At 32.1% G+C, this 14,689-nt stretch overlaps 1 protein-coding gene across 1 annotated transcript in view; it reads right to left on the reverse strand.

Moving 5' to 3' along the window:
* The window catches only part of LOC140442760 (apolipoprotein D-like), a 57,308-nt gene that overhangs the window by 14,564 nt on the left and 28,055 nt on the right, over positions 1-14,689 (reverse strand). Inside the window, exon 3 of the mRNA XM_072533733.1 lies at positions 10,840-10,928. Coding sequence (XP_072389834.1) covers positions 10,840-10,928 — 89 coding nt within the window. The remainder of the gene's footprint in view (positions 1-10,839; positions 10,929-14,689) is intronic.

A 14,689-nucleotide genomic window follows, 5' to 3' on the forward strand; every position in this document is an offset into this window, starting at 1 on the left:
ATGGTATAATCTTTTCTTTTCTGTTGCCGCATTTTCGACGTCTTCATTCCACCAAAGCTTGTTACTAATTTTATTTTGTTTGATTCCTAAGACCTCCTGTGCTGTTTGATGAATACTTGATATTATGTTCTCATATATGCATTTGGTATTTGTTAGTGTTTCGTCAAGTTTGGAGTCCATTCGAGTCTTACATAGTGTGCGGGTGCTCTCATGAATTAAACTCGACAGATTGTATTGAGGAAGATCAATTCTTTCTAAAAGTTGTTCGTCTTGGCTTGATGAGACACTGTCCTTTAATCTATATGGGAAAACAATTTTTGCCCTGACCATGTGGTGATCTGATCCGCATACTGCTCCTCTCATAGCTCTAATATATCTAATGAGTATTTGTGAATTTTGTTATAACTATCACGTAATCTATTATAGACTTAAGATTCCTTGTTGGTTGAAACCATGTATATTTGTGTATGTTTTTGTGACAGTAATATCCGTTAGTTATTTTGAGTCTATTACTTTCACAGAGATTGATAATTCTTTCTCCGTTATCATTTACGACGTCTTCTCCATAAGGTCCAATTACATTGTTGTGGCGCTTGTTTCCTGTTCTTCCATTAAAATCGCCTAATAAAAATATTTCTCGGTTATTTCTAACTCTATTAATAACTTCGTTTAATTTTGCAAAGAATTCGTCTTTTGTGGTTGCATTCTCACCCTCTGAGGGGGCATAGATTGCTAGTATTGTTGTTTTTTATGGTGTAGGGTCATATTTACTTCCAGGATATTTTCATCTATTGCAGTCCAGCTGGTAATTTTCCTTTTAAACTTTTTGTTAATAATTACGGATACTCCTCTCTTAGCTCTTTCTTCCTTTGGTACGCCGCTATACAGGTGTATGTAGTCTCCTATCATTACTGATCCAACGCCCTTCTTCTTTGTTTCAGTAAGGGGCACTATGTTGAGGGCCAAGTTGTTTTACTTCTTTAATGATCTCTTCAGTTTTACCCCTTATTCCTTGTACATTCCATGTACCTATCATCATGGTTCTTTTTCGTAGCCGCTTTCGTCTTTGTTTAGATCCGTCTATATTTCCGAGGCTTGATTTGGGATTTTTAGCAGTAGTTTTTTTTCTAGATATTAAGGAGCTAGCTCAATGATCCAACCCCCAACCTGGAGGGCCAGGAAATTTGTCTTAAGGTTTTCATCCTTTAGATTGACTGTCTTTCTGGACTTCAGAGATCAATCTTCCCCTCGATTTTATACAAGCCCTAAAACCATTGGGCTGCCACCTCCGCCTTCCAGACCGTTGTGAAGATCTTCTTCTTCCCCCTTTATGCCGTTGTGGGCTTCATTCACTAGGTAGCGGGTAGGAACTCCTTTTGGATAGTCCTATCAGGGAAAGTGAATCAATCCCTGCCTTCCGCAGATTCCAGGTGTTTCCTGACCCGGGAAACTAGTACCTGCTCAGGGTCCCTTGTCCAGGGTCACGGATGAAGCCCACTGTTATGTATTCATACACCAGAAAAGTTTTTAAAGAAGATTTTGAATTATCATTTGGAAGACCTCGGGTAGACACATGTTGTGTGTGTGTGTGTGTGTGTGTGTGTGTGTGTGTGTGTGTGTGTGTGTGTGTGTGTGTGTGTGTGTGTGTGTAAGGAGCTTGCAATGAAAATCAATAGTACGCATTTGAACGATAATGCAGAAAGAGTTGCAACCGCCGAGAAAATGATTCATCTACGTCTAGCTAAGAAATTTTCAACTCAAATGAAATTTGTTAAATAAATAGCCGAGTTCAACGAGAAAATTGGGGTTATTTCTATAGATTTTATGCAGAACCTTCAACTGCCACAAATTCCAGAGCAAGAGGTTTTCTATCTTTGTCAGATAACAGTGAACATTTTTTGTATTAACAATAATAAACAGGAAAAGCAGCGTTTTTCCTGTATTATGACGATAACGGTACGAAGGAGCCAAATGAAGTTTGCTTGAAGTATTTTATAGAGAACATGCCGTTAGTGAAATAACTTTACGTTTTCTCTGGCGGTTGTGAAGCACAAAATAAAAACCACACCGTGTTAAGTTTTTTTTTCCGATTTGATTTTGCTCCAAAAATTTAAGACCATTATTTTCCTATTACGGGTCATTTCTTCCTACCCTGTGATAGGGATATTGCGGTGATTAAAAGGAAAATTAGAAAAGCAGACCGTATATATACACCATGAAATAATATAGACAGCCGATAAAAACTTCATAACCGCCTTAATGTGATATTGGTCAATGCTGAAGACGTAATTAATTACAAAAGTTTGTGGCCAGAGTACTACAAAAAAAAACATCCGTGGTTATCCGTGGAATCCAGTGCCAAAAATATTCCAAGGAATCAGAAGGTTCAACTATAAAGCCAATTCATGCATTCTCACTACTCCTACGAGAACTCAAACTTGATTGTAGCACACCCTTTTATTAACGGATTAGACAATCACACCCTCCGGCTTAACAATGATAAAATAAAATACACTTATATTGCCTGAAGCATTGACATATCCCAGTGGAAAGATTCCGATTAATTATAAGAAGGTTTGTTGATATACAAAAACTACGAAGTTATATGCCAGATGTAGAAAATATCCAGGATTATTATAATGAATTGTTCAACTGGCCCACAAACCAATAATATACCTGAAGAAATGAATAATCACACCTCTCGTTTTTTTTTGAGTTGTAATAATATTTTTTGCACTTTTTAATATAAATTACAGTACTATGTGTATTTTGATTCATTTTAATTCCGTATAAAATTTAGTTTCAGGTGACGCTGAACAATTTATTTGAGAAACTTCATAAGTAAATTAAGTTTGAGCTTATATAGAGCTTATTCTCAATATTTTTTTAATATTAAAGTGAAGAAGTCAAGAACAGTATATAAATGGAATTAGGCCAGTCTTTAACATGTAGAAATCTTCGTGTTTTCCTCACACAGTGTTTTCTTGTTTTCCGAAAGTTTTAATTTTGTTACTTATGGGGTTTCTCAAATAAGTGATTTATTTGTTCTGTAAAGAATAACAATCAACATTCAAGAACATTTTGCTTTTCTTGTGCTTTTCCTTTTACACCTGGTAAATATGTAATTATATTGGTTGACCTTGTTCTCACTTTTTTGTTCTTTGGAAGCTGGAACCACTTTGATTTGTCTTTATCTAAAAAGTATCTCTTACCATTATTATCACTACCGCTTTCTGTACAGCTTGAAAATTCACTTTCTTCTTCAGTTTCTACTTCTTTCGAATCCCCTCTTTTGTGTACTGTCTCTCCTTGAGCATATTCTTCCATTATGATTGTGTCTTAACTTTCTAATGCGGTTTGTTCTTCCCCAGATTCACTATCAATAAACGATTTCTACTAGTCATAAATTGTGCCAAACTCCGCCAATAAACGTTTTAACCTTTCCTGCTCTTAGTCTTAAGACATAACTATTGTACATATAATTCAGTATCGCTAAACGAAAAATAAAAATCATAGTATATCTCGAAACAAAAAATCAAAAATATGTAAATTTATCTCTAGAAAACAAAACAACTAAAAGTTACAACAGTAGTGTACTGGGGTATGACCGTCTTTGACTAACTCCTAATTGAAATTGAAATTGAATGGACAGTGGACATCCAGAGAAAACATGTATAAACTATAGCTACTAGGCACTAGAAAGCACTATTTCATCTACTTTTGATTTTATAGTAATAAAAGGAGTACCTGGGGTATAGTATACTCCAGAACACTAACCGAGGTTTAAAATTGATTTCGCGCTTCAAGCGATATTTTTAAGAGAACGGTTCATTTTACACAAAGTGCTTATAAACATTTTTGTTCAGAATTGTTTCCTCTAGATTTTTTATTAGAAATATTTTTTTCTAGGACTCGGCGCACAGATTGTTGATAAATCGATTTTTTCCGTTTTTCCCCTACGAGGCTGGGTGGTTTTAGGGGGAAAGCCGGGGGGTAGGAAAAGTAAACTTTTTGCATATTTTTTGGGTTACCAAAATTAACATTATCAGAAGAAAAATTCATTGTTGTTCAATGTTGTCCAATGCTTGTTTCTATGATTTTTAGAGTTTCGGTGGCATTTTCGTCTTTGACGACTGGAGTAGAAATAAATTGATTTATTTGTATCAGATTAACGTCGGATTAAAAAAAAATAAAAAAAATTACTTTATTGGAAGCCGAGAAAACACATTTTTTTTACGTATAGTGGTTTTGATATTTAAAATTCAATTTTCTTCAACCTAATTTTTTTGGTAGGTATATTTCACCCGAAATATCGATGGTTCTTATTATTATAATATATATTACAAATATCTTGAAGATATGAATTTTTTTATCGAGAAAGAGCTCCGAAAGAGAAAGGCAATCATTTAAAGATTATCATTCTACTGTTTATAACTTCATCGCAAATGCCGGTCAACTTTGGACGGTTCTATTTCAGGAACCACTACTTGTAACTGAACTTTTTTTTATTTTTACTTTTATAAGAAATGTCTTTTTAAATTCTTTCCAATGCCGCTTCATAAATTTAATTTAAGCTAATAGTTACCGAGATATTCTATTTGTTTCTAATCTAAGCCAAAAAATTGTTTATGATTTTAAAACATCCCTGAGGCCGTCCAAATAATTCGATTTTAATTCCGTAAAGTACGTCAGATACGTTAAGTGTGTTTAATTACCAAAATTCTATATGGTCTAGATTTTGTTGTGTGAGGTTTTAAAAGAATTCATTTAAAAAAATTTGATCGGAAAATCATTATGCGAAATCTATTAAATCGATTGTAATGATATTTGGTGGGCTATTTTATTATGTTTCATAATGTATAAACATTTTTCATTTTCCAGACGAATTATAAAGGTCTTAAATGCAATTTAAGTAGTTGAGAAACATTGAATAAAAAAGCCTTCCTTCTCCGTTTTTAGTTGTATTTATTGCTATTTTGCAGCAAGTTAATCAATTAAAATATTATTAACTAGCCGTATCTATTAAAAGTTTAATTGTAGCTATCTTATTTTTTTACCACTTTGCTCCAAAATGAATTGTTTTAAAGTATGCTGGAAACTAGAAAAAAAATTAATGTTTTTAGTAATTTTTAAATATTTTAATTTTTCTGTTAATGTTCCCGATCTATTTGAAAGGAAAGATAGGCCCATTATTATTACTAAAGTTATCACCTAACTATTGCTAATGATATGGTGTTAAAAGGAAATAATAACTGGAAATTTGCAAAACTGTTAAAACCGTGAAGGCAATCTCTAAAAGAAAAGGTTCGAAGTTTAATAGGATAAAAGCAGAGTATTAAAATATTCATCTAAAGATAGCGTTACTACTTCAAATAAAATGATTACTGTGGCTGATAAAAACGTATTATAAAAAATAATGGTTTCTAATGTATTGAATATCGGCACATAAATATGCAGTATTATTAGCGCATGATGGATAAAATAAAAAAAAGACAAGTAGTATGTTGTATATTGTATAGTAAGGGAATTCTACACACAACCAAACTTACATGGAATCATCTGATATTTTTATTACTTTAAGCAAATTTAAAAAAAAAACAACCTACGAATTCAAAGAATATTTATTTTATAGCAATTTAATCACCAATACATAAAAACTAAAGAAACCCATAAATTCTTAAATAATAATATTGAAATTATTTGTTTTAAAGTCAATAGCATACAACATTTCAATGTACAAGGAATGATGTTTAAATTGTTTTTATTTATTTATATTTTTTTAGTAGTCAGTGTTACTCACACTAGGCCCTATGTAAGTTCCAATTCGCCTAGGTATGCCCTAAATAAATTGTCAACATTTTATTGTGGTAGGTTGTTTCCTTTCTTCAAGAGCAGCTTGTACTACCTGTGTAGGGTGTTTTGTGGATTATCCCGATGAGATCAAATTCTTTTTTAAGCATATTCCACAAATGATCGATAGGGTTAAGGTTGGGTGAGCAAGCAGTTCGCTTCAGAATAGTGACATCTTCTGCTTCAAGGAAAGCTGTAGTGACTCTTCAGGTATGTGGAGCTACATTATCATGAATAAAAACTAAACTTTTGCCCACTGCACTTTTTCAGAATCTAACTACAGTTTCTAAAATTAAATCAACATACCTGCGAGCTAATAAAGTTGGTTGAATGGAAGTTAAAGGAATTTTTTCACCGGCCATATTACTTCCTCAGAATATAACACTTCTTTCTTTAATTTGTAAACAGATTTGTCTGTTTCCGTTATTGTTTGTCTTCCTCGCTCTCTAAGTATACGAATTCATCGGTCATATGATTTTACGCAAATCCTGGTTTTGTCTGAAAATAGCACATTTGGCCAACTTCTAATGTTTCAGTTTTGTTATTGAAGACACCAATTTAGTCAATTAATATTGTGATGCCTGGTTAACTCGGGAACCTGTAACTGTCTACTGCTGTATAATACTTGGGCACGAAGTCTTCTTTTTATCGTTTCAAATGAAACACTTACACCTGTACCTTCCAAAAGCTGGTTTTGTAGTTGCGGGTGAGAAAATGTTGAGTCTCTTCTAGCTACTTGAACAATAAAACGATTTTAGCAAGTCACTGTTACTTTTTGGCGTCTTTATCTTGGTCTATTCTTAAGCGTTTCTAATTCCTAATACATAGCATAGGTTTTTGACACAACGCTCTGTATTACGCCTACCACTGCAGCTATGTTCTTCTAAGACATTCCTTGCTCCACAAGACCATAACCACACATAAGGCATATTTTCGATTTTGAAAGTTAGTTTATTTATTTTCGTTCAATTTACAACTAAAACAAATAATTATTTATAGTGTGCCGGACTGTGTAAACACCTGACAGTTTTATTGGTTTTTTTTATTTTCAATAAAAACCTTTATTCTTCGCAATAAAAGCAAGTTTAAAAAAATAAATGAATATTGGTTTCAAATACATGATGATACCATATAAGTTTGGTTGTGTGTATATAATTGCCATAAAACCAGCTATCATGAATGGCACTGAATATTGGGCAGATAAACATAAAGAGGAATAATGAATGAATATTGCGGAGATAAGAATCATTTCATAGATGAGCGTAGTAAAAAAAGATAAAATTCGGAATAAATTTATTTGGGGAAATATAAGTATCATAGTTTGGGATATGCCCACGCCAAAATGATAATCACCCAATAAAAAGAATTTCTGGGTTGCAGGTTCCTGCAAGGAGTAGAAGCAGAAGGAAAAAGAAAATGGTATTATGGCACATGATGAAAAATTATAGTAAAATTTAATTAAGTTATCCGACTCTGGACAAACAAAGGGAATAACTAATAGGTTTATTTTTCTACGCCATGTCTTTAAAATTCCTTATATTACACCGATTTGTTTCACTTAAAACGGTTGTTTATAATTAAAGCGAAAAAAGAAAAAGAAAGTTAAAAAAGGTACCATAACTTTAACTTTATTTCAAGGTAACAAAGTTGATTAGTGTAATTTATCCACATCTTCACCTAAAATAAAATATCAAGTCACCTTTGACTTTGACAGCACATGAACTGTAATAATTACACATCAATTCGATTTGATTTAATTTAGAAATTGTTTATGGTATTATTATTGATATCATTGTAGATAGTAAAGTTTTCGATCTTAAAACCCCAGAAAAAATCATATAAAATGCAAATGTGGCGACATTAGGCTTGATGCACAGTTGTGTCTTTGCAAGTAGCGTGCACACCGCGGGTAAGCTGCATGCGATGGACTACCTAAGCTCTGACGTCACAATGGGCGGAGAAACCTTTTATTTTTTTTTTTTACGAAGAAACATTTAATTTATTTACGAATTTTAAAAACGTTTAAATTATTGTTTTAATCTTTTTTAATTGCTAGTACTTTTATCCCCTAAAAGATTAATTATATTCATTTTCTGGTAGTTTAAATAGTTAATAGTAGTTTTGTCGCCATTACTGAAAAAATTAGTAATATTGGATATCCCTTACACATATTTACTAGTCATTAGTAACCTCTTTAGCGGTAAGTGAAAATTTTGTAAAGCCCCTAGTTTGTATTTATAAAGGCTATGAATCAGATTATTATCAGATAAAACTAGCGCATGTCTTATTTTTTCAGACGACTCAGATGCAGATTCTACATACCAGCCTTAATCTAGTGACAGTGAGAGTGAATCCGAAGTAGAACCTAAACTACCTAAACCAGGACCAAGAAAAGAACAAAACAAACACCCCGGTAAGAAGTAGCTAAGAAGGTCAGACAATTGAGCACGGGTACGTGCAAAGCAGGCCAGAAATGAAGGGCACCTTTATACTGACCGAAAAGGAACAGTGCATCGAGCAAAGCGTATGGACCAAAGCATTTAACCATAACTGTAGATACGGTTGTAATACAAATATCTCTAATGACAAATGCAAATCTATTTTTGACAGTTATTGGGGACTTGGAAGCTGGGACCTTCAAACTTCTTTTTTACGTTCTTGCATAAGCCTTCAAGATCCTGCAAGAAAAACCTAATGCGAGCTATGTAAAGAGAACAAGCTGTACTTACACATTAGAAAGGTATTGAGTATGTAAGGCTTTTTTTATAAAAACCCTTGATGCCAGTAATAAACGAATTACTAATGAAAAAAATTACCAGCACAAACTCGGTTTCTCACAAGGACCAAAGAGGTCGTAAAGCTCCATCGAATAAAACAACAGATAAAACCATTTACTTAATCAAAGATCACTTACAGTCGCTTCCTAAGTACAGTAGCCATTACTCTAGGATTATATCTCCAAATGTGAAGTATTTGAGCGTGGAATTGACAATGAAAAAAATCTACACTTTGTATGTAGAACTGTGTATGGAAAGAAAAGTAGACCCTGCGAAGGATAGTTACTATAGGTATATATTTTCCGTACTAATTTTAACCTCTCGCTCAAGAGACCTCACACCGATACGTGTGACAAATGTGACACACTACAGAATATTATTAATAATGGTGTTGATCCAGAAAGAGTTGCAACAGCAAAAATTGAAAAAGAATTACACTTGCGCAAGGCACAAGCTGCAAAAAATGTAAAGGATGATGATGCATCGAATTTTAAAGATGACCCAACTACAGTAGTTGTATGCTTTGATTTAAAAAAGATGCTTCCAACTCTTAGTTTAACCTGCAAAAAAGCATACTATAGCCGTCAACTTTGGACTTATAATTTTTGTGTGCACAATGTTTGCACTGGACAGGCACAGATGTTTTTGTGGCATGAAGGCCAAGGTAATCGTGGTTGCAACGAAATTGCTTCCTGCCTTTATAAATACGTCCAGTCGCTGCCAACAACCGTTAAGCGCATAATTCTGTACAGTGATAACTGTGGTGGCCAAAACAAAAGTCATTATATTGAAAAGTTCTGGCATTATGTAGTCTAAAAGACACAAATTGATACTGTTTACCACAGGTTTCTGGTAGTGGGACATTCATTCATGGAGTGTGACCAAGATTGCATGATTATCGAAAAAGCGAAAAACAGAAACCATCAGCAGGTTTATGTACCAAGTATATGGGCCGACATTATAGTATGGTAGAAATCTAGTAGGAAGTTCATAGTGATGCAAATGGAAGATGATGACTTTGTCTTTAGATTCCCTGGAACCTTACTTTAGGAAAAATGTACCAGGTATCAGTAAAATGCAGCGTATGCATTTTGAGAAAGCATATCCATATACACTGTTTTACACAGAAAGCGTCAACCTTCCTATCTCCTTTTACATGAAGTCCTTAAGAGCTGGTCGACCTCTCAACGAACTCCCGTTATTAGCAGCAACAAGAGACAAGCCAAAAATCAAGAAACTTAAATTTGAAAACTTACAGTCACTTTTGCCATATGTTCCCCCTATCTACTACGACTTCTTCAACACCTTACAATACGCTAATGGGCCTAATAATTTTTCCGTCGAAGTTAACCAGAATGCTATTGTTCCTCCAGATGCCGAAGAGCCAGGAAACATTTTTGGTAGCGAGTCAGAAACTGATTGGTTTTACTTCAGGAATGGTAGTATTAAACTGATTTAAACAATTTTGTAACTCATTATGTTAATGATTTTGTGTTAAATTACGTTATTTTCACCACAGTTGTATTTTTTACTTAATCCAGATTTTCATGTACAAAACAAACCCAAAGGGTTCAGTCAGTATCTGGTTCTTTTTTTGTAAGCCAAAGGGTACAAGTGATCACTCTTATCACCTTATCAAGGATTGTAAAATAAGGGCAAAAAGACAAGATCTAGAACTTATTCTACAGCTTATGTAACACTCCTAAGTTATTTTAAAAAGTGTTTCATGTGTATAAAACAATTACTATTAATTTTAAAAGAGAGTTAAACTTAAACCTTTTTTTTTCTCATTATCAATATTTAGTCACTTGTACGTTTTGGCTTCTAGGCTCCTCATATTATGAGAATCAAACAAAATATTTTGACTTTTCCAAATGTTCAAAATTTAAATAAAGCTTTATCCATGAATCAAATATAAACGAATTTGACTGGATCAAAAATTACCAATAGTGAAGCAAACAATTGTATTTACAATATTTAAATATTCATAATTTAGTGGTTATTATTTTTATAGGGCCTTAGAAAAAATGTGTATGCGACACATAAATAAAGTGTCTTTCCAATCAAAAAATTGCCGCACTTGCCTGACGCCTGACGGCTCGTGTGGTTAATCTTTTCATTCCTAAAATAAGTACCACTTTATACACTTGTTACATAAATTACTAATATAAATTAAGATATTTTTCTATTGAATAGGCATATACCTACTAACTTTTTGGTTCGGAGAACTTTAGTGTAAATTTGGCTTCATTGTCTGGATCTGGTGTTGCTACCCCATCGAGGATGGATTTTTCATTTGTGCTAAAAATTAATATATGTTGAAATTAAACATATATAACAAATAAACTACATAAATATCAAATGATATGTGGCACTATACAAAAGAACACTACAAAACAAGACGAGTAGGAACAAAAATAAAATTAAAATGTAAAAGGGAAATTCCCAGTGATTAACTGTATACCATAGTTTTAAAAAACTTACTATAAAGTAAAAACTTCTTTTGTCAAATGGTATAAAAATTTTAAAATTTTAATAAATGACCCTTAAATTACTTAAGTAACAGTAAAGTAGAATGCTTGTGTTGACAATGGGTCATCTGACCTGGTTATGTGGCTAGTTTCATTTATTTTATAGACGTTTTTCACTGATGATGATCCGATTATTGAAAACGTTCTGAAAATTTATAAATCCATTTGGGATAATTTTTAAATTTTTTAATAAATTGTATACCATTTTACAACAGAAGTTTTAACTACAGAGTAAGTTTTTTAAAAATGAAATTCTATAAAATGATGGCAACACCAATATATTGACATACGGAAGTGAAAGTCGAAAACAAGATAGTCAACATACCTATCCAATCTGCCGAAATGAAATTTTTAAGAAAACCAAAAGGTTGCACTTTGAGACATCATAAAAGAAATGACGACATAAGGGCCGATTTAAACATCGTCTCAATGAACAAGAAAATAAATAAAAATTATTTAAAATGTCAAGAACATATTTTATGATGTCCAGAAGAACATACCTACAAAGAAGACGGATTAGGCTCCAAGCCGTATCCTTGATATGTAGAAAAAGAATATTAAAATATAATATACTTAGGTCTAAACATTATACCATTTTTTCAAAGTAAAAACGTTGCACGTCACAATTTATATAAAGTGACGTCACTTATATTTAAAATTTCCAGAACGTCAACTTTAGAGTTCAAATTTTCCTAACACAGCTAATAATACGAAACCCATACGGACCTGCTCGATCTTTCATAGGCGTCAACATGGTATAATAATAAGAAAAATGTAATCATCATTATATTGGGAATTTTAGAATTATATTGATTAAATAACCAAAAACATTTGTTATTATTAATAATATAAATTTTATGAAATAACTCTTTAAGTCTAATATTCCACAAAATATACTTGGTTCGCTATTCCCAGTCTGAACTGTCTAGTGAATTTAGTAATTATTTTTTGCGAAGTTAGTTACTTTTTGACAGACTAAAAGTGGCTGGAAATTATTGTATAACCAAACACACGTACTTATAGCCAATATTAATAGTAAACAAACTAAATAGTAAATAAAATAGAACTTTGCGAATTACCGACTATCAATATTTATTTATCTGCACCATATAATAAATAGTTCTGTTAAATTATAACAACTAAAATATATTTTTTAAATATATACTACCCAAAATTTGATGGGTATAGTATACACTTCCACTATTTAGAATAATTCTTCTTTTTTTTAAGAAAGAAGTCTGCAATAGTACGATATTTCAGCTATTAATACTGAGAAGTAGGAATTGTTGTGTTGTAGGTTTCCGATAATGAATCTGTCAAAATATGCCCGAGCTAAGCGAATGGAGTATAATAATTTTTATTAAATAGATTAGACAAGTGTACGCAACTGATACAGGAATACTTCAAATTTTAATGACAGTTCAGCGTGTGGAAAAAATGTTTAAAGTGTTGCCGCTTTTTTAGAGTAAGAATTTTGTTTATGTTTTGATTTCTTACACAATTTGATCATAATATATTATATATTAATAAATTGTATTTATAAACACCTATTAAATTTAGATTAATAGCTTTAAAATCTAATTATTGTTGTGTATTGTGATTGTGCTATGCCAAAACAACTAAATAGTCTGTAGAAAGCTGATAAGCTTTCATATAAGATAGATTATTTTGAACAAGAAATAATAGCGGGACGTTTTTACTATTAATGCTCTAAAAGAGGTAGGTTTAAAATTTAGAATATTTAATTTTGTATTAAAATGTTTTCTTATGTATTTTAGTGTGTTGCAGTAGTCTCTATACTAAAACTAAGTGTATTTACTGATAATATAACGGTTTGACAAATAGTTGACATTTTAAAAATTCGTCAATTACTAACTATTCTGATGTTTCGGCAACGCTGTAGAGTTCTGACGTCGTAAATCTTGAATGACGTGCAATCATTTTTATATGAAAAATTCTAAATTTCATAATTGAAGCTATGTCTTTATTTATTTCTAAAGCTCAATAGACATTGAAGGCCTAGGGCTAAAAAGTTTGTAAGTCGCCCGAGGGTATATACATCTATTAATGCCCACAGTGCATACAAAATTTTATGTCATACTAGATTGTTATCATATTCACAATCTACATATTTTTAAAAATTCAGCAAATTTATTATCGTGGAGTGACCAATACCGTCGTTAGGGTAATAACGTCGTATATGATCATAAACGAACATCTGCGACTGTCAAACCTAAACAGTAAAAATTTCAAATCTATTTATTACCGGTTCTTCCCAGAATTGCCAATGTTATATAGGACGTGTACGAACTCATCACTATATAGCCCCTCATAAAATTATTAGACCCTCGGAGATATAGTAAACTGATCACCGGCATCCTTTGGAGATTGGTAAACTCATCACCGCCGATAGGTAAACTCATCACCGGGATTTTTGCCTGGTTTCTAATGCGAAAGATTGCCTCTTACCTGTTATACTTCTCGTTTATGTGATAATTTAATAAATTCAGAAATAACGTATCTGCCAATCTAAATGGTTTTGAGATCTAAAAATTTAGTTGCATAGGATTTCGATAGTGAACTTTAAAATGAAAATATTTGTCAATATGTGCTATTTTTGTTTATATCGGAAGTAGTCCCAACTTCGTTATTTGATTTTCATTGCATTTTTATATTTCTCATTGAATTCTCGAGATAATTTGTTAAGCATACATCCGGTCTAAGTCTTACCGTTTTGGCGATATTTGACTATTTTGAAAATAATACACGAAGGAAACCTAATTTTTTACACATGCAAAGCTTTACATTTTATGGCATCATTGGCGGAAATTTTTAAATTTGAAGTAATCAGCAATGCATTTATTATGACAGAATGTATCAAAATGCTTAAGTACAGCTTCCTGTACTTTATCTTTCAATGACTTGTACAAAGATCCCACAATTAGAGTCCTTTTAAAAGCAATATTTTTACATTTTTTGGTTAGTTTTCGCCATTATTTGTAGGAGTCAGATGAGTTGTTCATTTCATTTCATAAACATCATGACAACTAATCTCAATTAGTGTAAGATACAAAATAATTTTTATTCTGTAATTTGTAATAATTTTGTTTATTGTAGCACCCTGATGATGCAAATAGAGATTTGCGAAAGCTTGGTAGTTTAAAAAGAGTACTTCTTTGTCCTATCTTCGGCTGCACACCCAAATATATAGTTGTGTTTGTAGTCTAACTGATCAGCGTTGACTACAAGCGTTTATCGCTTTTTTAGTATATGTATATAAGGGGTCCAATTAAGTTAATACCATATGGAAAAATTTTTTATTTTTAGTTTTATGAAAAAAAAATTATTCTCTAGTTCTGAGTGATCTAGAATTTCATTCATCAGAATCAGATATTAGTATTCTTCAGTCATTTACGCGGTTCGTTAAACAACATGAATTTTATTAAGACTTGAGAATATCCCCAATTCATTTTTTTTTTGACAAACCGCGTATACAACTAAAAAAAATTTTATATCTGATCATTGTATTCT

The sequence above is a fragment of the Diabrotica undecimpunctata genome, chromosome 6, assembly GCF_040954645.1.
Source record: "Diabrotica undecimpunctata isolate CICGRU chromosome 6, icDiaUnde3, whole genome shotgun sequence".
Taxonomy (NCBI): domain Eukaryota; kingdom Metazoa; phylum Arthropoda; class Insecta; order Coleoptera; family Chrysomelidae; genus Diabrotica; species Diabrotica undecimpunctata.